The sequence below is a fragment of the Hyperolius riggenbachi genome, chromosome 5 (genome assembly GCF_040937935.1).
Source record: "Hyperolius riggenbachi isolate aHypRig1 chromosome 5, aHypRig1.pri, whole genome shotgun sequence".
NCBI lineage: Eukaryota > Metazoa > Chordata > Amphibia > Anura > Hyperoliidae > Hyperolius > Hyperolius riggenbachi.
Genome location: NC_090650.1, coordinates 356,224,649 through 356,252,102, shown reverse-complemented (window position 1 = coordinate 356,252,102; position 27,454 = coordinate 356,224,649). Strand labels below are relative to the sequence as shown.

The 27,454-nt window shown below is 43.7% G+C and overlaps 1 protein-coding gene and 1 long non-coding RNA gene across 2 annotated transcripts in view; one reads left to right on the top strand and one right to left on the bottom strand.

Moving 5' to 3' along the window:
- The window catches only part of ARFGEF1 (ADP ribosylation factor guanine nucleotide exchange factor 1), a 230,663-nt gene that overhangs the window by 191,380 nt on the left and 11,829 nt on the right, over positions 1–27,454 (top strand). The window contains exons 28-35 of the mRNA XM_068237469.1: positions 362–522; positions 4,226–4,356; positions 8,706–8,835; positions 17,763–17,898; positions 19,374–19,512; positions 20,074–20,134; positions 22,418–22,547; positions 26,660–26,799. Coding sequence (XP_068093570.1) covers positions 362–522; positions 4,226–4,356; positions 8,706–8,835; positions 17,763–17,898; positions 19,374–19,512; positions 20,074–20,134; positions 22,418–22,547; positions 26,660–26,799 — 1,028 coding nt within the window. The remainder of the gene's footprint in view (positions 1–361; positions 523–4,225; positions 4,357–8,705; positions 8,836–17,762; positions 17,899–19,373; positions 19,513–20,073; positions 20,135–22,417; positions 22,548–26,659; positions 26,800–27,454) is intronic.
- Positions 298–16,889, bottom strand: LOC137518964 (uncharacterized). Its single transcript, XR_011020938.1, has 3 exons — positions 16,697–16,889; positions 13,264–13,467; positions 298–613 (listed from the first exon to the last, which is right to left on the bottom strand). It is a non-coding gene; the product is annotated as an uncharacterized lncRNA (long non-coding RNA).

The following is a 27,454-nucleotide window of genomic DNA, read 5'->3' as shown; positions in this document are numbered from 1 at the left end:
TTTCTATCCAGGTCGGGAGCAAGTCAGACTATAGCGTAACCCTCACTGATAAGTAATTACAGCAATAAAACACTTTTCGGTCAGTAAATGGCTTCCTGGAGCAGGAAAGACATAAAAAGGATCAATAATTCATAGATTTGAGCTCTAGCATACTTCAGTGAAGGTGTCAATGACCAGAGACAATGAAACAGTAAAAACATATCAACTAGATTTAAATATAAAAGAAAACTGTGGAATATATAAAAAAGTCATTTTTAGGAGGAGGAGGATAGATACAATTGTTTTTCTCATCAATTTATTTTCACCTCTGATGTCCTTCAAGATGTGTGAGAAAGTGACGTGTCCCTCTGTTCTGTCGCAGCCTTGGTGTTTGAGAAGCACTTTCCTGCCACCATCGACTCCTTTCAGGATGCAGTGAAATGCTTATCTGAGTTTGCCTGTAACGCAGCATTCCCAGACACCAGCATGGAAGCCATTCGTCTCATCCGCCACTGTGCAAAATATGTGTCTGATCGACCTCAGGTACGGCTTTCATCGTTTGATTAATTGTTGCTGTTGTACATTTTTACTCGTGCTTCATAGATTGTTCTTTCAAGCTGCAGCTGTTTGCGACCTGCAGGCAAAATAAATTAGAATTCTGATTATGATGAATAACTTGCCTACCAGTACTTGTTGTAAGGCTGATGGGTACTTAGCAAAGGAATTGCATGTAGTTATTAGGTGGTAACGAATTAGTTGGATAGGAATGCTGCTTAAAGTGAAACTCCACTGCTGCTGAGAAAACTTCCTTCATTTCAGCATCATACATTGCAGGAAATAATGCATTGGTCTAAAGGTGAAACATGAGTAACAAATGCTCACACTCATATGAAACTGCATTCGTCACCCAGGGATCTGAAATACGGTGGGCCAGGGGGCGTGGCTGCACATGGCCATAAGCAGACTAGAGGTATCCTTAAGCTTCAAACTCCAGCAGACCAATAGAGGTCACATCATATTCAGCATGTGAAGGGGAGTAGTCATATCACTCCTAAGACCACAAAGATATGTGCACCAATCAGCAGATTCTTTGACCCACAGGTGTTGGGGGCTACCCTTGCCATGGTAGCCTCAGACTTGACTGGGAGAGGATCCATTTACTCATGAGCCTCCTCTCCAGCTGAGGAACTTCCTTCACCCTCCCTGTCTTTTTCTTGGACTTGGACATCGACTTACAATAAGTGGAGGTGGCCCAGCTAAGCAATACATACTAGCGTTAACCCTCATGCACATGAGAAACTATTGCACAGATACTGATAAAAAAGCAACATAATACTCCCCCCACTACAAATAAATTCATCACACTCTTCTGTGGCCATTCATTATATTGACTAGTTGATGCTTGCTTGTGACCATTATGTGCCCCCCTCAATGGTATATTCCGTGCTCACGTGTGCTTAATTTAAAAACTCCCCCACATTCCTCCCTAAGATGCTTCTTATTGCCTCTGTGTCACCATAATGCCTAGCCATGCTTCCTTGCGCTATGTGCTTCAAATGACCCCCTACCCCAATTTTTCTGTCCCCTGTGCAGTCCCGATGACCCCCAAATGATTATATATGCCCAGTGTGGCCCTGTTGTGGTTTTTCACTGCTTCCGATTTCTTCCGCCCCAGCTTCCCATTCTGTTGCCACAAGGCAGCAAATCCCATACTTTAAAAGTGATTTATTAGACTCCAGCTCCAAGCAGCTTATGCACAGGTGACAGTGAGCTCTGCCACTGAGTGCCTGCACAGAACTAGTAGAATATTTCTTCTTGGTTTAAGCTATAACTAAAAGTAAGATTTTCTATACTAAAGTGATTATAGTGGGCCAGCCCTGTCTTCACTTTGTCTACTTATAGGTCACCCTCTTTTCTTTTTTTCTTTTCTTTTTTTTTTTAATTTAATTCTCTGTATCCTCCCCCTGTTCCTATACTATTTGCTTTTAATCCACTTGTTCTTTGTTTTTCCCTCCTTCACTGCTCTAACGTTGACCATACAATGCCCAGTAACCCTGATGTTACACTGCCAGCCATGATCTGCACTTTGTATTTACCATCATCCTTTGTGTCTCACTCAACCTCCCTATCATCCCAATGCACTGCCGCCTCCTGTTTTTCTTTTATTCTATTTTGTGCCACTACTGAGGTTCTTGCTGCTGTCTTGGTCCAGCTCATATTTTCCTCTTGTGTGTGTCTTTCCCCTCTCTCTATTTCCTCTCCCTCACACCGCTCTTTCCCTCTTTTGGTCTCCCACCTTTTTATTCTCCCTCACCCCCTGCCACTCCATACTGTACACAAACACCAATTGTCTGAATCAGTGGCGTAGCTAAGAAGCTTTGGGCCCCAGTGCAAGTTTTACACTGGGCCCTCCAAGCATTCTATATATAACTATTCATATGGCGCCACAAAACCTGCCAAAGACATCCACAGTATAGCTGGCCATACACTGGCCCGATTTGCGGGCGTTACGACAGCAGATTCGATCACTGGGATCGAATCTGCTGCCAATCGTTCGCGCTAAACGCACCCACCGATCCGATTTCCTCCCGAAATCGGATCGGTCCGTCGATCGCGGCATGCGGAAAAATACCGTCGATCGCCTGCGGGTAGGGAGCGCGTCGCTAGCGGCGGCCGATCCGATCAGGTATACATTACCTGACGCTGGCTCCCGGGCATCCTCTCCGCGCTGCACCGCACCGCTCTGTTCCTGCTTCCATTCCGGCGTACATTAACTTCCTGTGTCACTGCAGTGACCAGGAAGTTCAAATAGAGGGCGCTCTATTTGAACTTCCTGGTCACGGAGTGACACAGTGTATCTGTATTGTTAAAAAGTAAACATACCAGTGCGTTAGGGGACATCTCCTATTACCCTCTGTCACAATTTCGCCGCTCCCCGCCGCATTAAAAGTGGTTAAAAACAGTTTTAAAAAGTTTGTTTATAAACAAACAAAATGGCCACCAAAACAGGAAGTAGGTTGATGTACAGTATGTCCACATATAGAAAATACATCCATACACAAGCAGGCTGTATACAGCATTCCTTTTGAATCTCAAGAGATCATTTGTGTGTTTCTTTCCCCCTGCATCTCTCATGCACTGAAGTTTCAGGCTGCTCTTTTCTTCATGAAAACAGCTTTGCCCTTGTCTGTAATTCTTCAGTATGTGAAAGCCCAGCCAGCTCAGAGGACGATTTATCCAGCTTGTAAAAGATAAGAGAGAAGAGAGAAGCTGCCCTAATCTAAATAATACACAGGCAGTGTGCATAGAGGGGCCTGGAAGGGGGAGTTCATAGCAGAACCACAACACTGAAGAACTTGGCAGCCTTCCAGACACAGGCCGACAAGTCTGACAGGGGAAAGATACATTGATTTATTACAGAGACTGTGATAGTAGAAAGTGCTGCAGTAAGCCAGAACACATTAGAATAGCTTTTGGAACTTGTAGGATGATAAAAAACAGGATGCAATTTTTGTTACGGAGTCTCTTTAAGAGGGGTGTAAGCAGAGGAGGGTAACTGTCTGTTAGTGATTACCACTATCCAAAGCATATATATATATAGAAGATCATTATCAGCATAGCACCATTGAAGAGCAGTTAAGGATGGGCCCCTGTGGTCCAAGGGCCCCGGTACAAGATGTTAGAACAGGCAGCCTTATATACATTTCACATCAAAATGAGATTTATAAGTGTTTAGCAAACATAAATGACAATTAGATGCCATAATTACAACAGAACAACTGAATGGAGTTGAAGGCTTATAAGCTGAAATTGCTGTGCCACTGGTCTGAATACTGTACAGCTGTGCAGCCATGTGTCTGCTTTCTCCCTTGCCTCTGTGCTTTGCTCTGTCCCCATCTCTCTGTTGTTCCGAGTTCTGTGTTTTTTTTTTCATAACATTAAAATCACTGAAATTTTAAAGTTTGATTATTAAAGAGTGAAAAGTACTGTAGAAACATAACAGAAAGCTAGATCGATAACATTGTTGATTGCTGTTGTAACTGTAGAAATAAATCACATTTGCGGGTCCTGTGTGATTTCATGCTTAATGAGCTGTGCCTGTGTGTTTTTTTTCATCGGTATTCCTTTAAATTCAGTATAAATACCAGCAGCCATTTGTTAGGGAGGAGCTCACAGTGAGCCCAGCCTATGCTTTGTGTGGCTGCATTTCTGTGTGTATCTCTCAATAGACGCTTTCTCTTTGCAGGCCTTTAAGGAGTACACAAGTGATGATATGAATGTGGCTCCTGAGGACCGGGTCTGGGTGAGGGGATGGTTCCCCATCCTGTTTGAGTTGTCTTGCATCATCAACAGATGCAAATTAGATGTAAGAACCAGGTAACAATCAGTATTTGCAATTCCAGTTTTAAGGTATTTGTAATACTATGATTGTGTGTTTAATGTACTGTGAGTTCAGCTTCCTGTGTAACTGAAATATGGACAGAGCTGTGCCCCTTCTACATTGGAATTAAGATACCTTAGCGTAAGCTAAAATTTAAACTGGGGAAGCGGGCATGTTTAGTGGGCTCTCCTCATGCCAACCGCTCCCACGTTCTCCTCCTGGTCGGGGTGGCTGGAGCTGACTGCGCAGGCAACGCACGTTCTTGTTTGCGCGCCAGTGGCTGGGAGTGCTCTGCCCAGGAGCACTACGTAGTTGTGACATGGGGGGACTAAGGAGCCCGGGGGGGAGGGAGTGGTGGGCATGAGGAGAGCCTACTAAACATGCCTGCTCCCCCTGTTTTTAATTTAAGGTTACGTTAAGGTATCCTTTAAGACAAATAGTGATGTACACACCTAGCGTTTTATATTAAAGATTATGCTACTCAAGTAGTGTGTATGGGGAATGTAATGTACATGAATATCATTATTGTCAAAGCTTTTACTTAAAACCCTGCTTTACTTGTATGTTAACCTGTTACATGCTTTGCATATGATTTAGTTGCATGCAAATATCTGTGATTAAGAGGTTACGCCATCATTTCTATTGTTTGCTTTATTCCTTCTCATCTGTAGAGCTTTGATATGTCCTTTTAACAGGTCATTGGTTTTGGTGCTTTAGAGGTGGGGAGGGACCGGAAAGGATGTGATGCCAAGTATGACTGTTAAAGCACTAGTTCATCTCCCGGTTTTTTAAAGCATATAATAGTAAACTTGCTTTTGTGGTTTTGCGCATTGGGCGTTAGTATAGTTTGCTGACTGGCTGGGACCTATAGCATCATTTCCTGTTGAGCTGACAGTGCAATTTCAGTAGGCAGAAGCTGTCCAGACCCCTCCCCTATCTGATCATCACCAACATGAAGCTGTCAGGGAGCACAGCCCATCCTGTCACTGTCAGCTCAGATCCCCTGACCCCTCTCACCACCTCCTTCACTTAGAAAGAGATTAACTCTTTGTGGCCAGCACTGTAGCCATAGTAAAGCCCCATAAGGATATTGTAGATGCAGCGCTGGCCTTGAATATTTAATCTGTGCGCAGCCTTTCAGGAGGTGGGTAAAACTTACTTCCCTTTCTTCTTCAAGCTTTTGTGAATGAATCCTCAGTCATTTCTGATTTTTCCAAAGGGTATTTCTGTGGAATGGCTGTATTAAATATGAAAATGGTGTGAGTTATATAGCATAGGCCCCTATTTCCCTTTTACTAACAGTACTTTGAAATGATTGGTTCATGAGCTTCTCTGCAAAAGTTATGGGATGATATGTCACAATGGACCTTTGCACATTTGGCAGATGCACCAGAACACATGGTCACTGGCATAAAAAGGTTGGTCATTGAGACGCACAGTCTTACAAGCCTGGAGCTGTGTTTTTTGGCTGCTGCACTTATGGACCTGTACTGTTGAATTAGCAGAGTGTGCATGTTTAGTTGTATGCAGAAATGAGGACATTTTGATGGAACAGTTGTTCTCCCCCAAATGCATCCTGCGTTTATATTCCATTTCTGTTGCTCTGATTTGCCTGTAAGACAATCTATTTGTACAGTGAATAAATACTTCCTGATTTTCTGTTCCTGCGATCTCCAGCGTTCATTCATTTTTTCTAGGACAGCTGAAGAACAGAACAGAACTAATTTGTATTCCTGCACAGAATCTGTGGCTTATGGTATAAGTACCAATACCCATTTGGTATTAGCTAGCCAAAGCATAACCGTCCAATAAGCTACTTACAAGATTATGAGGGAGATTCCGCACACAGATTTCAGGAATAATAGGTGCAAGAATTTATTGTCCCATCACATACATGTGCAATCAGACCTACAAGGCCGATGATCGTTTTGGGGCCACTGGGAGTCCCCTTTGACAAGGCAAGGTCATTCTGCTCTTTGTCTTGACAAAGGGGACCCACAGTGGCCCCGGAACGATCGTCAGCCTTGCAGGTCTGACATCTGGTTGCACATGTATGTGATGGGACAATAAATTCTTGCACTTATTGTTCCTGAAGTCTGTGTGCGGACTCCTCTTCATAATCTTGTACTGAGCAGCCTTGGAGTCCGGCACCAGCATCCACACACTTGTTGTGCGGTTCTACTACTGGACAATAAGCTACTTAGACAGCCAATGCCTGCTTTATTATCAAACATCAGTGGGTCTTATTAAACAGCTCTACGGCCCAGTGCACACCGGGCGGATCCGCCTGAAAATCCGCATGGCTAATGTATCTCTATGGGCTGGTGCATACCTGCGGTTTGAGGTTTTTAGCAAGTCGCAAACGTGCCTCTTGCTGCATGTTTGCGGTTTGCTAAAAACCTCAAACCGCCGGTGTGCACCAGCCCATAGAGATACATTAACCATGCGGATGCTGATGCGGATGCGGCCGGTGATCACCCGGTGGATCGCATCAAGATCCGCCCGGTGTGCACTGGGACTAAACTCTGTCATCTGCACCCAAAACCGCAAGCGTTTTGTGGATCTGCTAACGGTTTTGGTGTGCACTAGGCCTACGTCAGCCTTGTTTTAAAGTAGCAAAGATTTAATCATAAAGCACAGCTATACAAAGTAGGGTGAAAATATTAGGTGTATAACACAGTCTGGCAAACACCATAAATATGATAGCAACTAATACAGAAAGTGCTCTAGCAAGGTCGGTAGTGATAAGAAACAAAAGGGGAGAGACCAAGGCCCTTGTGCGATTACAACAATATTGTGGGAACCATAGAGTTCCCTGGTGAATTCAAGAAGTTTTGAATCAGAATGATGCCATTTATAGGCATACTTGACAAGATGTTAGAACAGACAGCTTTATATACATCTCACATCAAAAGGAGATTCATAATGGTTTAGAAAACATAAATGACAGATGCCATAATTACAACAAAACAACCGAACAGAGTCAAAGGCTTATTAGCTGAAATCTTACTCTTTTTCTTCCAGTTTGCCAATAAATGGTATCATCCTGATTCAAAACTTCTTGGTTTTACGGATGTCTAACATGGTACAATACTCTACTGCTACTCCCTGATGAATGAAATGTACACTGATAAACACTTTACGTAGGTTGTAACTTTTCCTAGCTCTACAACGGAAAGGTTGACTCATTAAGGTCTCTGTCCCGTTGAAGAGATTACTCAAATTCCTGTCAGGATAAGAGGAGATTGATGTTCTCATAGGGTAAAACCGGGATCATTAACAAGGGTACTTCGCTTATGTAGTCCCAATTCTAGTCCCAGCCAGGGGACTGTTTGCATTTTGTATTTTCTCATGTCTGTGTGGGATTCCCCCAAGTACTCCAGTTTTTATTATCACAGCCAAGAAACATACCAAATAAAAATTGGAACACATTGGGCCATATGCAATTCAGTTTTTCACCTGAGTTTTCTCCTGGGTGATATTATCACAAATTATAAATAAAATGTATTTTAAATAATCAGCAAGCAAATACATACTATATTTTAACAGTACTTTTTCACCTACTTTTTGGTACTTTTTTTCCATTGCAAAGTGCTAGAAAAGTATTTTAAATCGAAGATGAACAATTTTCTCTTAGGAGAAAACTCAGGAGAAAAAGTGAATTGCATATGGGCCATTGAGTGATGTAGATCAGTGTTTCTCAACATTTTATAAGTGTGTACCCCTTTTAAAACCCTGTACTCATCGAGTACCCCCTAGCATAGTACACATGATCACAAGTACCCCTTGACAAATATATATTTAATCGTAGTACATGATAATTGGTTCTAAACAATGTGCAAGCATTTATTATTGCTTTTAATTAGCTAAAATACTAATTTGGTGTTTAAATAAGAATTCTAATTTTCTGTATCTCTAAATTTGTTATTCTTGGTTAAGTATATCAAGCCCGAGTACCCCCTGGACCCATCAGAAGTACCCCCTGGGGTACGCGTACCGCATGTTGAGAACCTAGGATGTAGATTACTGAACATTGTCTGCAAAGCAGAGCTGAGAAGAATCTATGGTATACAGATGCGTTATAATACAAAATTAACAATAAAAAACCTAAAGAGGTTGTGGCCTAAACTAAATAAAATAAAACGTTTGACAGGAGTTGATCTTTAAGGTATACTGCCAGTGCAGTTTAAAGACTAGTAAGTAAAGCAACTGCTTCTTCCAGGTGAAAACAAGTGGTACATCTACTTCCCAGGCTCATTCACAGCATTCTATTTGCCAGTAATCTGTACAAATGTTAGTATGTTTGTCACAGCTCGTGTGATGTAACACTGTCTTTGCCTTACAGGGGTCTGACCGTCATGTTTGAGGTGATGAAGACTTATGGACATACATTTGAGAAGCACTGGTGGCAGGATTTGTTCAGGATTGTCTTCAGAATCTTTGACAACATGAAACTTCCAGAGCAGCAGACTGAGGTGAGGTGTGCTGTCAATCTTACTGGTGGACACTCCAAGCACTCGGGACTAGTCTTATGAGTCCATTGTAAGATGAGGCGGCTATTTCTGTAAAAGTCTCCTATCGGCAGTGTCTCTTAAAGAGTACCTGTAACCAAAATGTGTTGCTTATTTTTTTTTGTATATTAATCTACTATTTAGTCAGTGTTTGCCCATTGCAAAATCTTTACTCTCCCTTATTTACTTTCTAAAATTTATCACAGGTCTAGTGATCTCTGCGGAATGTTCATTACTGAGTTCTAAAGTTGGTACGAAAACATAGCTGGTCTCCCAGAGTGCTCTGCCGGAAAAATATTTTTGTATAATGAACAGCCTAGGCTAAGCTAAGCCTCAGTGGTGGGCGGGGCTACATAACAATATACAGCAATATATAGGTATAGGAAGTTTTTCTGATACATCAGAGGGCAATATAATAGCTTGGCGGATGAGCTTTTTGTCCCTAGGCCTTCTCAAAGGACTAGAGGACATGATCTGCGCATGGAGGAAAAACGTTTTAGCCATTTATTTAGGAAAGGGTTCTTTACAGTAAGAGTGATTAAGATGTGGAATGCATTGCCACAGGAAGTCGTTATGGCAAACTCTATACCTGCATTTAAAGGGGGCTTAGATGCTTTCCTTGCATCGAAAGACATTGATGGCTACAATTACTAGGTAATGCCTAATGATGTTGATCCAGGGATTTTATCTGATTGCCATCTGGAGTCGGGAAGGAATTTTTCCCTTTAGGGGCTAATTGGACCATTCCTTGTAAGGGTTTTTTCGCCTTCCTCTGAATCAACAGGGATATGTGAGGGAGCAGGCTGGTGTTGTACTTTGTACCGGTTGAACTCGATGGACGTATGTCTTTTTTCAACCAAAATAACTATGTAACTATGAAGCCAGGATATTTAATGTAAAAGTCAGTATCCTGAATAATTTACTGCATTTTACTATATGTCGTGGCTGTTCCTAATAACTACCTTTCACACATGCAGGATTTTTTTTAAATGTCATTCTTATTCCTCTTCAAAAAAAATACATACCTAACTGGCTGTACTGTGTAGTAATGGGATACGGTCATAACACAAAATATCTGTGAGAGAAGTCTCGAATGAGTATTGACATTCGCTCTATCTCCATATTGTGGCGCATCTAATCATTTTTTCTTTTACCTGAGAGCAAGTCTGCTTCCATTAGAAGTGTTTGTCGCCTTGTGGTTTGTGTGCTAACAGGCTCTCTTTGATCCCCGGCAGGAGCACTATTTCACTATACTTAGCCCTGTGCATAATTCTAGCTTGGAGCACACTATGGTAGTCCTTGAACTTGCTGAGAGCATTCCAGTGATTTCAGGACTCTGCTGTGTGAAATCATTTTATTATGTGCTTAACAGACCTTTTTATTGCTTCTTGTGGAGGATTGGGAGGAATTATGTTCTCTTGGCTTAATACGTGTCACAGTATGATTTAACTGTAAATTCTGTGAGGTATAAAGTATTTCCACTACCTGTTTTTCACACGCGCACAAAGGCCTTCCTTGGACTGCAGTGCTTGAAGGGACATAGAAGCACCATGCAGAAAGCCAAGCTTATTACAGCCTGTTTGAAAATGGAGATGATGCACTTGTCTCTTTCCCAGCTTTCCCTCAATGATGGTTTAGTGTTTTTGGTAGATATATCAGGGTGGATCAGTGGTGGAACGGTTGCCTGCAGCAACCAGTCACAATCTTTGTTCAGTTAGGATGTGTTCACACTATGAGCTATACTCACCGAACATTGATAAAGTTGCCATGCACACAGAATGCACAGCAGTTTTAATATTACTTCACGGACTATGAAGCACCTGTTGTGTAGTTGGCACAGCTCACATTACGTGGGTACTGCCTAACAAGTGGCATGTTATGCTACTTGTATAGTGCACATGATCCTAGTACCGTGGGTTTTACCTAGGTAACACAGGGTGCGCTAATTGCGCAACGCGCTCTTCAGAGTTGACGTAAGTAATGGTAATATTGCCTTCGGTTCCCTGAGCACGCAATGATGTTTAGTGAAAATGGCTTCCTGGTGCATTGCTGCTTATGAACTGTAAGGGAATACTGTATATACTCAAGTACAAGCCGAGTTTTTGAGACCAAAAATGTGGCCTAAAAGTTGGGGTCTCGGCTTATACTCGCATCATAACAGAGTGGGCCCCCTCCCGCAATATGCGGTAATGGCTGTGTTCTTGCCATGTGCAGTGTGCCAGAGCAGAATTTGGGAGAGCCTTCTGTACCGCCCACCTCCAGACCTGAGTTTCCAAGTGTTCCCCCAGCATATGCGGAGGTAGAGCGTCTGTAACTCACCCCTGGTGTACGAGTGTCTCCCCAGCATATGCGGCATACGCAGCGGTGATGCGCCTGTCACTCTCCTGTCTGCGCGGCTTGAAATCCCTCTGCCTCCGTAGCTGCAGTCTCATCTGTGTTGACGTGATGTGAGGCGCCACTAGAGGGCACCATAGCAATGAGACCGCGGCTATGAGAGGCAGAGGGATTCCAAGCGGCTCAGAACGATGAGTGACAGACGCACCATGACTACATATGCCGCACATGCCGGGGAGATACTTGGGCACCCGGGGGTAAGTATCAGACACACCACCACCACATATGCCGGGGGAGAACTCCGGCACAGAAGGCTCTCCCTAATTCTGCTTGTGCACATTGACGAAGAGGACACAGCCATTGCCAGGCACCTCCGGACTTTATATTGCGGTGGAAGGTGCACTTGGGGGGTGGGCATATGCCGCACATGCCAAGGGGACACTCGGGCACCGTGGAGGTGAAGAAAGATGCACCACTCCAAGTTTACTTTTCAGAAGAATAACTGAGCAAAAATGTTATCACTGGTGTATACGAGACTTTGAATTCAGCTGGATGCGATTTGTCAGTTTAACTGCATGTTTTCCTAATATTATTAGCAAACGCTATTTCTGTGGGTTATGCTTGCCAGAAAAAAAATTGCATAAAACAGGAGAAAGTACAGAAAGTCAGAAAACGTAAATAGCATGTTGAGAATTAACTGCAAGATGTGTTGATGTGCAGAACCTATTCAGAAATCTTACTGTGATTGTCCAGCTGCAATAAGCGCCCGATAGGGTTATTTTGGGTCACTGGGCTGAAAGGAGACCTAAACTGAGAGTAATGTACGGCTTCAATCTTTATTTCATTTTAAAGTACTTCATCTGCATGTTCATACTGAGTCAGTAATTCTGAAGGTGTTATGCTGCCCACATAGATTTCATTTGCAATCATTAGATGCACTTTACATCCAGTAAGATTGTGACTATAAAAATGTAATCAATATGAGACACCTGTACACGCTTTACAATGGCATTGACACAGATGTCAACTACACATACCATTTCAATCTGGCAGTTTGCACTGCATATATACCTTCTACCCCCTCCAAGTCCACTACTTTCTCCAAACAATGCTTTCTTCTGCCCTGTAAGACCACTGCATTTCCTACCCTCGGCTTCTACTTGAGTCAGTCATTTTCCCTGGCATTTTTAGGTAAAAGTTTGGGGGTTGGCTTATACTCGGGTCGGCTTATACTCGAGTATATACGGTAGTCACACTTATCTTGCAAAATGGCATTGGTTACTATATAGAGGTGACTTCAGAACTCATAGTTCGTTTGGTTGAAACCAGGATTAAAAAAAAAAAACATAAAGTAAGAAATTAGGTACATTGCCCTCATAAATCCTCACATATCCCAGTTGATCCAGGGAAAGGCAAAAAAAAGATTAAAAAAAAAAACAAAAAACCTACAAGGCTTGGGCCCATTAACATTTAAGGGGAAAAAAATACTTCCTGACTCCAGGTGGCAGTCAGATAAAATCCCTGGATCGACTCTTCTGGGGTAATTATAGCCGCGGATGTCCTTCAATGCAAGGGAAACACAGGGCTTTATTTAGGGTTTGGGCTCCCCTAGGCACCCCAAACCTATGGCGCCCCCCCCAGGTGGAGGCAGAAAATGGGCATGGCCACAAAATGCACTGGGCATGGCCATAACATACAGTGGGTGTGACCAATTAAAATTTCCTGGTAAGAGTGCAGCCCAAAGTCGTTGGGGCCATGTTTTCTCCCCGGGTATGAGTAAAGTGACCCTAAAAAAGGAAGTAGGAAATGCCCCCCCCCCAAAAAAAAAAGACACACATTAGCCAGTGTTCTTTCGCACAAAATAGTGGTAGGTATTAGATTGTGAGCTCCCCTGAGGACAGTCAGTGACATGACTATGTTGGGAGAAGATAATGGAGCACCTGGCGCTTACAATAATGGTACAGATCAATATGATCAAGTCCGTCCAGAAAAACAGCGCACTGTAAATACTCGTGGACAACAATTCCTGAGAGACAGTTCATATGTGTGACACAGTACCTTTTGGGAGTATGGAAATACATCCCTATCAGTGTGCAGCGTCCTCCGTATATTGCGTACGATTGTACGGGGTCCGCATGGATAGTGAAGCTGTATGCACGCGGATGGTCGCACGGAGATGCGGAAACCGTCTCCTTCCCCTTCCGCCAGTGGTGATGTCACTGCTCGCAGTCCAATGTGTTCCAGGACTATGCCGGCTGGTTCCTGGTTATGGGGATGCAGAGGGGACAAACACCATAGTGCAGACTACGCCCAAAGTTGACAGACCCACACAAAATTGCACTTACAAACAAATTGTTGTGTTTATTTCATATCTAAAAGTATTCCCAATCCGGATTTCGGCCATATGCCTTCGTCAGGGGACTATGTTCTCTGCAAAGTGCTGCAGAAGATGCCAGTGCTATATAAATACATACTGTAATAATATGGTAGGACATTAGACTATGGCAAGATTAGATTGTTAGCTCCTCTGAGGACAGTCAGTGACATGACTATGTACTCTGTAAAGTGCTACAGAAGATGTCAGTGCTTTATAAATACATAATAATAATATGGTAGGACATTAGACTAGGACTATGGTAGGATTAGATTGTGAGCTCCTCTGAGGACAGTCAGTGACATGACTATTAGGGATGCTCAAAAAATACAGCGGAATCCCGTTTTGCGCAATTCCGGCCGGAATTTGGTGATTCCGTTCCGCCGCAACGGAACGGAATTACTATAGCAGAATTTCCGCGGAATGATGCGGATTTCCGCGGAATGCAAATTTTTTTTTTTACAACAAACAAATTTCTGCAGGAAAATAGGAATTTCAGCTCCACAGACTTCAAAAACCACCCAAACTCCCTCCTCCTCTCTTGTCTTGTCTTCCAGGGATTTGTAGGATGTCAAAAGCCAGCACACATACATTGGCCAGGAATCGAACCCAGGTCTAGTGCTTGGAAGGCAGCTCTCCTCACCGCTATACCACCACCAACACTACATGCTGAAGCCAGCCTAGCATGTACCATTGTGATATACCCAAGAGAAAAATTTGTTAGCTTAGAGATTTGTAGCTCTCTCTCTAGTAGGGATGGTCACCGCTTTTCGCGGAATTGTATTTTCCGCAATTCTGGGCGGAAATTGGTCATTCTGTTCCGTTTGGGCGGAACGGAATTGCTTTTTCAATCTGGTGGAATTCCAAAATTGCCTGTGAAATTCCGCCGGTATCCGTTGATGGTTTTAAGCTGAAAATTCAGTTCAATGGGGGGGAGAGAGAGCTAATTTTTCTCTCGGGTATATCACAATGGTACATGCTAGGCTGGCTTCAGCATGTAGCGTTGGTGGTATAGCGGTGCGGAGAGCTGCCTTCTAAGCACTTGACCTGGGGGAGGAGGAGGGAGGAAGAGAGACCTCGTGCTGGAAAAGAATAAAAAAGACCAGGGGAACAGCAACTAGGTGTTATAGGCTACCATTTAGCATAAAAAAGGTCTCATTTGCGATTACTTAAATTTTTCCGCCGGAATGCGGAATTCCGCGAAAATGTCATAGCGACGGAATTTAGTGCTGACGGAATCCGCAAATTCCGGCGGAACGGAATTAGCTGGTTCCGATCATCCCTAATGACTATGTACTCTGTAAGGTGCTGCAGAAGATGCCAGTGCTATATAAATACATAATAATATGGTAGGACATTAAACTATGGTAGGATTAGATTGTAAGCTCCTCTGAGGACAGTCAGTGACATGACTGTGTACTCTGTGAAGTACCGCTGAAGATGGCAGTACAATATAGTACAGTAGTATGGCAGCATGGCGGCGTAGTGGTTGGCGCTCTCGCCTTGCAGCGCTGGTTTCCCGGTTCAAATCCCAGCCAGGTCAACATCTGCAAGGAGTTTGTATGTTCTCCCCGTGGCTATGTGGGTTTCCTTCAGACACTCTGGTTTCCTCCCACAACCCAATGCCATACGATACAGATACGTTAATTGGCTTCCCCCTAAAAATTGGCCCTAGACTACAATACATACATACACATATGACTATGGTAGGGATTAGATTGTGAGCCCCCCTGTGGGACAGTTAGTGACAAGCCTATATATACTCTGTACAGCGCTGCGTAATATGTTGGCGCTATATAAATAATTAGTATAAGTACAGTATAAAGTAGCCAGGTCTATAGGTGTCCCCAATGTAGTAGACATACTATAGGTGTCCCCAGTATAGATAGCCAGGTCTATAGGTATCCCCAGTTTAGGTAGTAGTCAGGGGCGTACCTAGAAATCACTGGGCCCCCTTGCAAAAATTTGGATGGGGCCCCCCCATAGGTGCCAAATAATCATAATGGGGCAGCGTTTCACTATAAAATAATTGTAATGGTGCAGCGTTTCACCATAAAATAATCGTAATGCAGCAATGTTTCACCATAAAATAATCGCAATTTGTGCAGCGTTTCACCAGAAAATAATCGTAATGCAGCAATGTTTCACCAGAAAATAATCGCAAAGTGGGCAACATTTCACCAGAAAATAATCGCAATGTGGGCAACATTTCAGCAGAGAATAATCGCAATGTGGGCAACATTTCAGCAGAGAATAATCGCAATGTGGGCAACATTTCACCAGAGAATAATCGCAATGTGGGCAACATTTCTATAGAAAATATTCGCAATGAGAGCAACATTTCAGCAGAGAATAATCGCAATGTGGGCAACATTTCACCAGAAAATAATCGCAATGAGCAATATTTCAGCAGAGAATAATCGCAATGTGGGCAACATATCAACTGTCTATCTGGCAGAAAATTGCAAGGTGTGTAGCAGGCATTAGGTGAAATGTAGCCAGACTTATTTCACCTAATGCCTGCTACACACCTTGCAATTTTCTGTCAGATAGACAATTGAATAGTTCATTTCCAACAGATCCGATCATTTTTCTGATCGATTTTGTATAGTAGTAATCGGAAAATGAAATTATCTACAGTATTCAACTGTCTATCTGACCAGAAATTGCATGTTGTGTCCCAGGCATAAAAGTCCTTTGAAAGAGATGGTCGATAAATAGAAAGAGGGGCGGGGGAGAGAAGCAGAGATAGGGGAGAGTGAGATGGGGAGGTGGGAGATAGTGGAAAGTGTAGGAAAGCAGAGGTGGACACACATAGTGGGTAAAAAAAAAAAAAGCGAGAGGGTAAAATAAAAACACATGAGAGAGAAGGAAAGATGTAGAAGAACAGGAGGGACAGACTAGCTGGAAATGGAGAAATCTCACCAGGACAGTCTTCACTGGTCAGGAGGACTTGGCAGGGATCACACACCACTATCATGCTGCATACTGTGCCTGACAAAGAGGGCAGAGACAGGAGCACGTGCTTGGAGGGAGAGGACAGAACAGCAGGTAAGGCAAGATCATCTTATCTCAATTGTCTGGAGCTGCTTCACACATCAGCACAGTCAGCCTTACCACAGCTGTTCTCCTCTGCTGCCTCTATCTCCCGCAGTTGGGACTCAGAGATGACAGCTCTTCCATTACAGCAGGCCAGGTGTTGCTCCTCTCTCTGCTCCTGTATGACGGTGGGAAGGCTGCCATGCAGGAGCTAGCTGTGTGTCAAGACACCGATTTGAATACAGCGCGCTCTGCTAGGAGAGGGGGTGGGGCAGTACAGCGAGTCATACTGAGGACAATTGCACAGGGAGGAGGGGCGCTCTTTCCTGGACAGTTTGCCGACTGTAGCCTAGCAACAGAATGCTACAGCTCAGTGGCATAGAGCGCTCCCCTCTCGCAAGGGCTGAACCATTTGCTGAAGGGGGAGGGGGCAAAACTCTTGCATTAAGCAAGCTAAAAGCCTCTGTTCTCTGACCCCCCACCCCACCTCAGACGCAGACAGCAGCTCCCCCATGCCCAGCCATGGAGGCTGATTAAAAAAAAAAAAATAATAAAATGCCGACAGGCAAGCTGTCCGCTCCCCCCTGAAGAGCCGCTAGGGGCCGGTGCCCACGAGTGCCTCTTAATAAATACGGCCCTGGGGAAACATGCAAACTTCTTTTAAATGCAGATATAACATTTGTCATAATTATTTTCTGTAGTAAAATATTCCAAATTTTAACAACTCTGTAATGAACCCCTGCCTAAACATATGGCAAAACTTTTTTTCCTCCAGATCATGTCCCCTTGTCCTTTGTACTAGCCTAGGGACAAAAAGCTCACCTGCCAGCTTTTGTATTACCCTATGATTTATTTATACATGTTAATCAGGTCACCCCTTAGCAATCTTTTTTCCAAGCTAAATAAACTGAGTTTGTCCAACCTCTCTTGGTAAGCGAGACCTTCCATCTCTCTGATTTGTTTAGTTTGCCCATCTTTGTACCTATTCTAGTATGAATTTGGATAAGATTACATTTTCAATGGGATCATAATTACATACAAATCGAGTGTTTATTATGCAGGAATGTACCATATCCATTGTCTTGTCTACATATATGACTTTACATGCAATTACTGAGTTTTCTACCTTGTGTTGTCATTTTAGAAAGCAGAGTGGATGACCACTACATGCAATCATGCCCTCTATGCAATCTGTGATGTCTTCACTCAGTACTTTGAGGTCCTCAGCGATGTCCTGCTAGATGATATCTTTGCTCAGCTGTACTGGTGTGTGCAGCAAGGTGAGACCTCCCTGTGTTCCTCCTCAGCTTATAAACCTTCTGCTAACTGTGTATGGGGCAGCTCCTACTGACTAGAGCAGGCATGGGCAAACTCGGCCCTCCAGCTGTTACGGAAGTACAAGTCCCACGATGCATTTGCCTTTATGGCTGTCAGACTCCTGCAATGCATTGTGGACTTGTAGTTCCTCAACAGCTGGAGGGCCAAGTTTGCCCATGCTTGGACTAGAGCATTTGTGTAATGCCTCTGCTAAAGTTTCCCCCATATATCCGCTGATTATAAAACTGTTAGGCCTCGTTCAGACTATACGCGCTGCCGTGCGCATTTTGGCAGCGCGTATAGTGTGCAACACGCAAGAACGGTAGAAGGGCATAGACAGCCTTTCTACCGTTCCCATCATATGCGCTGCGTGACAGCGCGATTGCGCTATCGCCTGCTGCACGCATTTTTGGGTATCGCAGCGCAGATCCCATTCATTGTAATAAATGGGATCTGCAGCGCATAGCGCGTGCAATCGGACGCGTTGCGTTCCGATCACACAGCCATCTGCGCTAAATGATGTGAACGAGGCCTGAAGCATTATGAATGTAACATTCAGTGGTGACATGGCCAAATAACAGTAACAGAATGTTAATAGTATTGTTGCTCTAAAATGTGCTGAAACCAGAGGCCTCATGGACCTTTGCTGACATCCGTACCCATAATTTCTCTTGTCATTTGGGGGGTCATCTCTAGGCTCCAACACAACTTGTGTTGCCTATTAACCTCCCTAGTGTTATGATTATTTTCAGATTTTAGGTTCTGAAAGCAAAACCATTTTGTCACAAGCTTTTAGACCCTAAAAATCATATCGCTAGATACAGTAGATCTGCGGCAACCCTGCACATTACTCGCTTCCCATGGATCCAACTCAGGGTTACCGCTCTGAGCTGCAGATTGGCCCGATGCTGACTCGGGATTAGTACTAAGGAGGTTAGGTAGGGATAATGGATGAGCCCATGCTCACCATTCTCCATTGTTCTCTGGAAGGGAATGTGACCAGTGAGGCTTCCTGTCCACACCTTCACTTCCTTTCCAAGGAATGGCCAAGCATGAACGTCTATGCAGAGATCTCTAGACCAAGGAAAACGTAATGACTGTATATTGCATTGCATAGTCAGACCATTATCTAAAGTCACTGCTGAACACACATTAGGTTGATCTCCATGATTTAAAAAGAAAAATGGGTAATGTTAGCCTTCAGCCCCACCCCTCCTTGAAAGTTAAGCTATTGCAATGGCTAGTCAAAATATCTTATTTGAGGATCAGAAACAATCAGTTGACTGTGCTGGTTCTCTTCAGCCTTTTATCATCATATGCTCAGTTTGTGTAGGGAAGCCAGCCTACACATCCTTCTTGACTTTTTTCTCCTGTTCTTGCATTATTGAATATAACAGCACTTAACATTATATGTATATGTACCTGTTCTATTTTACAGACAATGAGCAGCTTGCCCGTTCTGGAACCAACTGCCTAGAAAATGTTGTGATTCTGAACGGAGAAAAATTTACCTTGGAAATCTGGGATAAAACTGGCAACTGTATGCTCGATATCTTCAAGACCACCATCCCACACGCGTGAGTCATATGAGACTCAAAGACTAGAATTAACAGCCGCACCCCCGTCCCATATAACTACTGACCACACGGGCATCTTTTCTGACAGTTTTTATACTAATCTCCATACTCTGCTTTCTTATGTGTGGTATCCCTATATATACCAGTCAGTTCATACCCACAGCAGTATAATATATATATATATATATATATATATATATATATATATATTTATTTATTTATTTATATATATATATATATATATATATATATATATTTATATATATATATATATATATATATATATATATATTTATTAGTGTGTGTGTAATATTTCTTGGCAGAGTTGGGACAGGTATGCAGGGTATGCAGTCATGCACTTGCTCTAGAGCTAATGGTACAATAATAATTCCCTGTCGTATAACAGTTTAGGCTAGATAACGGTAAAGCACGTGTGTATATTGGTGTGGAAGGCACATCTTGTTCTTCAGCTCCTCTGCAATCATTTCCCTCAGTCAGTATATTGTGTAGCAGTGTGATGAGCTGTGGGCTGCATCTAATTATCATTTCTTTTCTGCTTAGGTTGCTGACCTGGAAGCCTTCCGCTGATGCCGATGTCAGCTCACAGTCAGATAAACAGCTGGTGAGTGCTCTGTGGCCAGACAAATATACAAGTGAAGTAATACACTGATTTGCAATAGTATCTAGGCTGGGTTACAGGAGTGTAACAGCTTTATCATGCAAGCAGTGTTGACCATGTACATTTAATTAAGGCGCTGGGAAATTTGGGCGCAGGGTGACACTAAATATGTCTCACCCTGCTCCTGCTGACAAAGCGTGCTGTTTTTGCATAGCATTTTACATTAAAAATTTAGAACCAGTAATAAAAGTTCAATTTTCTAGTGGAAGGATGTGAAAAAGAATGCCAGGGCTCATGGCTTTTTGTCATACCTTTACTGTAGCCTCCTGTGAGTCATCAGGTGCTGTACTCCAAGGACAACAGAAAGGAGCACTACTTAGACACAGGTCCTGCAATCAGCCACACATCACAAGACTGCAGGCGTTACATTGTGGGGCATTGTTAAGACGGTAGCACCAGACTAACCATTCTGAATGAGACTAAACTCTCAGCAAACTCAATTGTGTTACGCGTCTTTGGAATTTTTACTTTTTTTTTTTTTTTTTGTTGTTGCTTATTTCTAACCTACACAAGTGCCTGCACTGAGGGATTTGCATTACATCTCACCAGCAGTGGTGTAGATAACCGTTTATCACTGGTTAAGTAACGGTATGAACGATGCCTACCTTCTCAATCCCAAATGCGCCATTTAGTAGGGAATCACTTTTTTTTTCCTTTCTAGACATTTTATTAAAAAACACATTCCTCAATAAACTTTTTACTGCAGTCCTCCATTTATAGATTAATGGTGGGTTGATGGAAGTTTGCAAGCATTCTCTATGGAATTGTTTCCACTTGCTTGTTGCTGTGCGCATTTCAGCAGCATGTGTAGTACACAAGGACATCAGGATTTCATAGGTTGCTTCAGAAGTGCATAGGTTGGAACTGATGTTCCCACTTATGCGCAGCAGAGTGCTGCAATGACGCACTGTTAGCAGTATTTTGGACTTCAGGGCAGTGTTGTCCCAGTGCATAAGCAGGATAGTGTACTGGGCTCTGCCTCTGACACGGGCAACCAGGGTTAAAATCCTGGCTCTTCCTATTCAGTGAGGAGACCTTGACAAGACTCCCTAACACTGCTGCTGCCTACTAAGCACGCCCTAGTGCAGGGGTCAGGAACCTTTTTGGCTGAGAGAGCCATAAATGCCACATATTTCAAAATGTAATTCTGTGAGAGCCATACAATATGTTTCAAACTGGGACAGTGCGCATGCGCAGCAGAGGGCTCACATCCCTGTTGCCATGGTGATGTGTATACAGTTGATCTGCCGGGCAGCAGAAGTGTCAGACACGTCTTCAGCTTCTGTTGGGTTTCAGCAACATCAGCAATTTCCCCCGAGAGCCAGACAGGAGAAATACCGACTTACAGCTTGTACAATTAGCTAGCTGGCTTGGGGGTTGATTCACTTTGTTGGGCGAGATCCCCACACTTTGATTGGCTCAATAGACAGGCAGCTTATTGGGCCCAGGTGCGGGGATCTCGTCCTACAAAATCACTGGACCTGACAGGATCCAGGATGGAACAATTGGAGCAGCAGTTTTGACGGGAGTGTGAGTAAGTTTGTAGTGCATGCTACAGCAGTAGCGTGCCTACTTTGAAAATTGTACTTGCACTGCCACACTGAGCTGCGCTGCTTGAGCAGTGTAGCTTAGTGAATCAACACCTACTGATTTGTCTGTGAGCCAGATGTAGCCATCAAAAGAGCCACATCTGGCTCCCGAACCATAGGTTCCCTACCCCTGTCCTAGTGGCTGCAGCTCTGGCACTTTGAGTCCACCAGAAGAAAAGCACAATATAAATCTCGTCTTGTCTTGAGCGCAATGCAGGTGCCATGTTTATATACAAACGCCCGTCCACCAGTATTGTTTAGTGGAAATAAGTCCTTAAAGGGAACCTAAACTGAGAGGGATATAGAGGTTTCCTTTTAAACAATACCAGTTGCCTGGCAGTCCTGCTGATCTCTTTGGCTGCAGTAGTGACTGAATCACACACCTGAAACAAGCATGCAGCTAATCCAGTCTGACTTTAGCCAGAGCACCTTATCTGCATGCTTGTTCAGGGGCTGTGACTGAAAGTATTAGAGACACAGGATCAGCAGGAAAGTCAGGCAACTGGTATTATTTTAAAAGGAAAAATCCATATCCTTCTCAGTTTAGGTTCCCTTTAATCTAGTGTGTAGTAATTGATCTCCTGTAGTTATTCCGTAGTCATCCTCAACCATCTTGATGTGTTTGTATCTGCTGCAGGATTCTATATCTCAGAAATCTGTGGATATCCATGACTCCATACAGCCTCGGACTGCAGATGGCAGGAGAATAAACCAGCCAGTGATGGCAACAGTTGCCCACGAAGAGATGTACTCCAAGTCTGGAGCCAGTAAGTCCTGTTTTCATGTCTGTACTGCAGAAAATCTATTATTAAGCCACATAATGCTGGCTACACACAATTTCACAATGTATGCCTATCAGAACACACCTCCCCGAGCAGAATGATTATAGGCTGTGCTATTATCTTCCTCCTGTGGGCAGAATAATCTGATTCTGCAACTGTTGGAATGCTATGTCTGATACTATGCAGAGAGCAGAGACATTCGCTGTGAGGGCCAGTAACATCTATGGAGCAGGTCAGAGTGGCAGCAGATCATCCTCCACAGATGGATGGGGGGGGGAGAAGTGTCTTGAAGACAGCTGGTAGTAGTTTCAGCACTTCTCTGTGCATATGCTGGCTACTCAGCAGAATTTAAATAATCTATTCTATTGTTACTGTTATTGCCAGCAAACAAAACCAAATGCAGATGAGATCAAAATCTTTAATTTTTTTTTTTTATCGTGAAATAATCTAAAAGGCAATTGTATTAAATTGAAGCAATCATTATAAAAAAACTTTCAATTTTTAACTGATTTAATGAACAGTTGCCTATAAAACTTTTTTGTTTTCTCATCCCGAGTTTTGGGCACCAGTTATGTGGGCGGCACACATGGCAGTTTTACCACATCTGTGTAGAATGAGAACATCCTGAGCAGCCAGTTTCATTGCAGTCAGTGTGTTTCATCCTCATGCCATGTACTTTATAGATCAGATGGAAAGCGATTGAACAGATTGACTGAATCCCTTTCATCATCGGTCTTCATAGTGTATAATGAGCAGTGTTAAGCTGAAACCAATTAAAACAAATTCCTATAGATTACTTAGGAGTGCCATCATACGACATAATGTTTTGTACATTCGCACAGACAGACACTCCCCCGGCCGTGCTGCAATAATGCCTGTCTCTAATCTAATCTTCCAACCTAGTTCACGCCTTCATCACATCACAGCAATGCCCTTTATGCAGGCCTTCCAGATAAAGACCTACACCGCCTGCAGCTAGTACAGAGCGCTGCCGCAAGACTGTTAACAAGCCAACCCCGCTATTGCCACATAACACCAATCCTTTGCTCACTGCTCTGGCTACCCATAAAATGGAGAATCCATTTCAATATTGGCATGCTCACATTCAAATCCCTACACGACCTAGGCCCTGAATACGCAAAGGATTTGTTGCAACTGTCACACCTCTCACAACCTCAGATCAAAAGGACTCAATAACTTGACCACCCCCAAAGTCCAACTAAAAACTTTTGGAGCCAGAGCTTTTCTGTCATGCTGCCCCTACCCTGTGGAATGCCTTGCCAAACTTAAAGGGAAACCAAACTGAGAGGGATATAAGGAAAAATACACATCATTCTCAGTTTAGGTTCCCTTTAAGACAGCTCCAACCCTGGACAAGTTTAAATAAAAACTGAAAAGCCACCTGTTCAGTCTGGCATTTACATCACTATGTACTGATCTGTGACAAGTTTAAAGTGAAGCTCCAGACTAAAAATGTACTCGGCAGCACTGAAAAGGCGTTTATTTAACAGTTTCACAGCATTTTTTTTACCAAAGCCTAATTTTTAGCTGCACATAAGCTAAGCTCTGCCCCATCAAAGAAATCTGCCCGGGCATTTTTCCCCTGATGCTGTGCAAAGCATGATGGGATTTCTGATGATGTTGTTCTCGTTGCTTAGTAACTGGTAGGGGTGATCAGGACACAGGACAGTTGGAATTGTCGCATGCTCCCTGTCACCTCCTTTCAACCAAAAAGATGGCTGCCCTCGTGAAATCACAAACATTTACCTGTTCTTTAAAAACAGGGTGGGTAAGAGATTATATGACCTATCTATTTTAATTAACATAACTAATGTAACTTAATGACAGTATGTTTGTTTAGGCTGAAGTTCCTCTTTAAGCACTTTGGGTCCTATTGGAGAAAAGCGATATACAAATGTTTTGTGAATTGCAATAGCAGCCTCCTGCAGTGTCTGTGTGGTTGCCTGGTCTGGGTGTGGCCCTTGTGTGATTCATAGCATGTCCCGGAATTAGCAATGTTCATGCATACGTGTTGCCAAGATTTCCCATGCCCATTAGATTTGTGTTTGGCTGACATGATCGGCTTGTTTATGGGGAGTATTGCATGTGATAGTGGCCAGATACTGAGGTGATGCTTCCTCCAAGATAGCTACAAGATCATGACACAGCCAGACATGCCCGTTCCGAGCAGGGATTAGTTTCAGCTTCCATTAATGTAATCATGAGTTCTGCAGAAGATTTATCAGCATCTGGATTTTCTTGCTTTACATGGTAGTTCTGGCTTCATGAATTAGGAATTCCATCCCACACAGGTGTGTTGTTTTATTACACAGTTTACCGAAGTAGGCTGTGTACCGATCCTCGTATGGAGGGATTTGCTCTGCAGTTTGCAAGCCGCAGATTCCATGCTTGATAAGGATTGCCACAGGCCACCATATGCATATTATGAGCGGCGAGGCACCTGCCATGCCCTTATCTGCCCAGACTTGCTGCAATGTTTTGTGCAAAACCATTACCACACTAAAGTATTCCAGCTGTTCATTTTCTTTCTGCTTCCAAATGAGAAGGAAAGTTAGTGCTACCATTAGAAATTCTCTGTGCTGTGATACCTGCTTCCAGCATTCAGAGATACTATTTACAGCTTCCCGGTACAGCATGTAGAAGTTCTGAGTGTTGCAGTGGGCATTTCAGTTGGGGCAGAATCAGGTTGTCTATGGCCTAGGCTCTCAACTTGTGGAACGCACACCTCAGGGGATACTTCTGATGGATACAGTGGGTGTTCTTGCTTGATAGGTTACTTAAATATAACAAATCTAGAGTTTTAGAATATAATAAAACAAATAAATCCTATATAAACAACACTAAATTAGAATTTTAGCTAACTTAACCACTTCTGTACCAGCAGACTTTGCCCTCTTAAGGACCAGAGACTGCTGGCACGGTAAAACGCTGCTTCCCGACAAATCGCTGCACATACCCGCCGGTCACGACACTGCCCCATTTGCAGGCTCCTCTCTGCCATATCTATGAGAGTTGAGTGCTGACAGCCGGTCAGGAGCCGCTTTCATTGGCTCCTGACGCTGTCTATCAATGGGAGCCAATGTGATTGGCTCTCCATGATCACGCGGTCAGGAGCCAATGAAAGCAGCTCCTGACCTGCTTACAGAGATCTGCCATCTTATAGACGGCAGAGCGAGCGAGTTGCAGCGGGTTCAGAGCGGCGAGATCGGCGGTAACGGCAGGGATGTGTCATTCAGCGGGACGTTGAATCTACATCCAGTCAGACTGGCAGCACCACCTGCTGGACGTAGATTTAAACTGCGTTGGTCCGGAGCCAGTTAGACGGAACCTGAAATGGGCTTAATATAAGATGTGATACTTACCCGAGGCTTCCTCCAACCCCATGAGCACCAATTCGTCCTTCGCTGTCCTACCAAGTGCATCTGTTCGGCTGCAATCAAGCCCTCCCAGTCGGCTCTTCTGCGCATGCATGAGACAAAAAAAAAAACCCCAAAACCTGCAGCTTTACCTACATGAGGTTTCCTCCAGCCCTTGGAAGTCTCTGTGTCCCTCACCACAGTTCTGGTCCCAGTCTTCAGGTGTGCCTGCGCAGAATGCTCCCAACAACTGGAGAGTGAGCAGAGCATGCACCCATCCACCACTACGGAGGGACAACAGAAGACTGGGTGACATTGGGAATGTGGCGAGGGACAAGAATGGAGGAAGCCCCAGGGAAATGGGAAGGGGGGAGGGGCTTATGTATCCTTTAATGCAATAGCTAATGCTTGGAGTGTGTGTAGAAACAACTTTCACATACCACTCTTAAATATTTGTGTCGGGTATTTGAGATAATCCTTTCTATACTAGGGGGTACTTGATGAACACACAGGCTTTCAGAAGGGGTACATGCCAATAAAATGTTGAGAAACGCTCATCTCTGCCCACCCTACCCTATTCATTCACACTATTGAAAACATGCTTATTCATTTCTTTCGCAGAGCACATAGAAGTTCTCACCCATCAGTAGATTTTTCCCTTTCGGCTGAGAGAGCAGTTGAGACCTGGGGAAGGATTGTAATGGATTTGTGTTTTTCTAGGACTTGCAGACCAGAAACTCTTTTCAGCGCTGTTGATTAAGTGTGTTGTGCAGCTGGAGCTCATTCAGACCATCGACAACATTGTGTTCTTCCCGGCAACCAGTAAGAAGGAGGATGCAGAGAACCTGGCAGCAGCGCAGGTGGGTGATAGTCTTGTAATGCGGTCATCTCTGGTCATCGGAGCTCTGTGACAGCCTATAGAAGCAGAGGAGCCACTCCCAACACGCCTTGCCTGTACACAGGGGGTATGCTGAGATTGTGGAGTCTCCGCAGGTTCCTTAGCTCTGTTTCACATGAATACTTCTCAGACCTTTTTATTCATTAGCACAACGTATAAAATGAATATTCCAGGTTATGTTGTTGTTTTATGCTGGGAAAGTTATGCTCAGTGTTGATAGAATAATAATTAGCAGTAGAGGAGTTATGTTTGGATTGTGGGAACAGTATCACAAAGGTGGGTTACACTGGGCTTCAGGGGGATAACATCTAGCACCGAGGGGCTTATGTTTGACTTCAGGGGACAACATTCAGCACCAAGGAAGTCGGGCGTAACTGGCATGTATGGGACCCACTAAGTCTACGCCTATGAAGGGAGTTGTGCTTGGTTGGAGTTGATATTTTGGCACAAGGGGAAAGAGGAACCATAACACAGGATTGAATGTCATCTCAATCCATAGCTGTTACCCCCTTTCCCATGAGAAATCTATTCTTTTTCTCAGATAGTTTTTTTTTTGGGGAGGGGGGGGGGGTGGACTGTATGGCTGATATTGTGGTGAAACCCTTTCCACGGTGTGA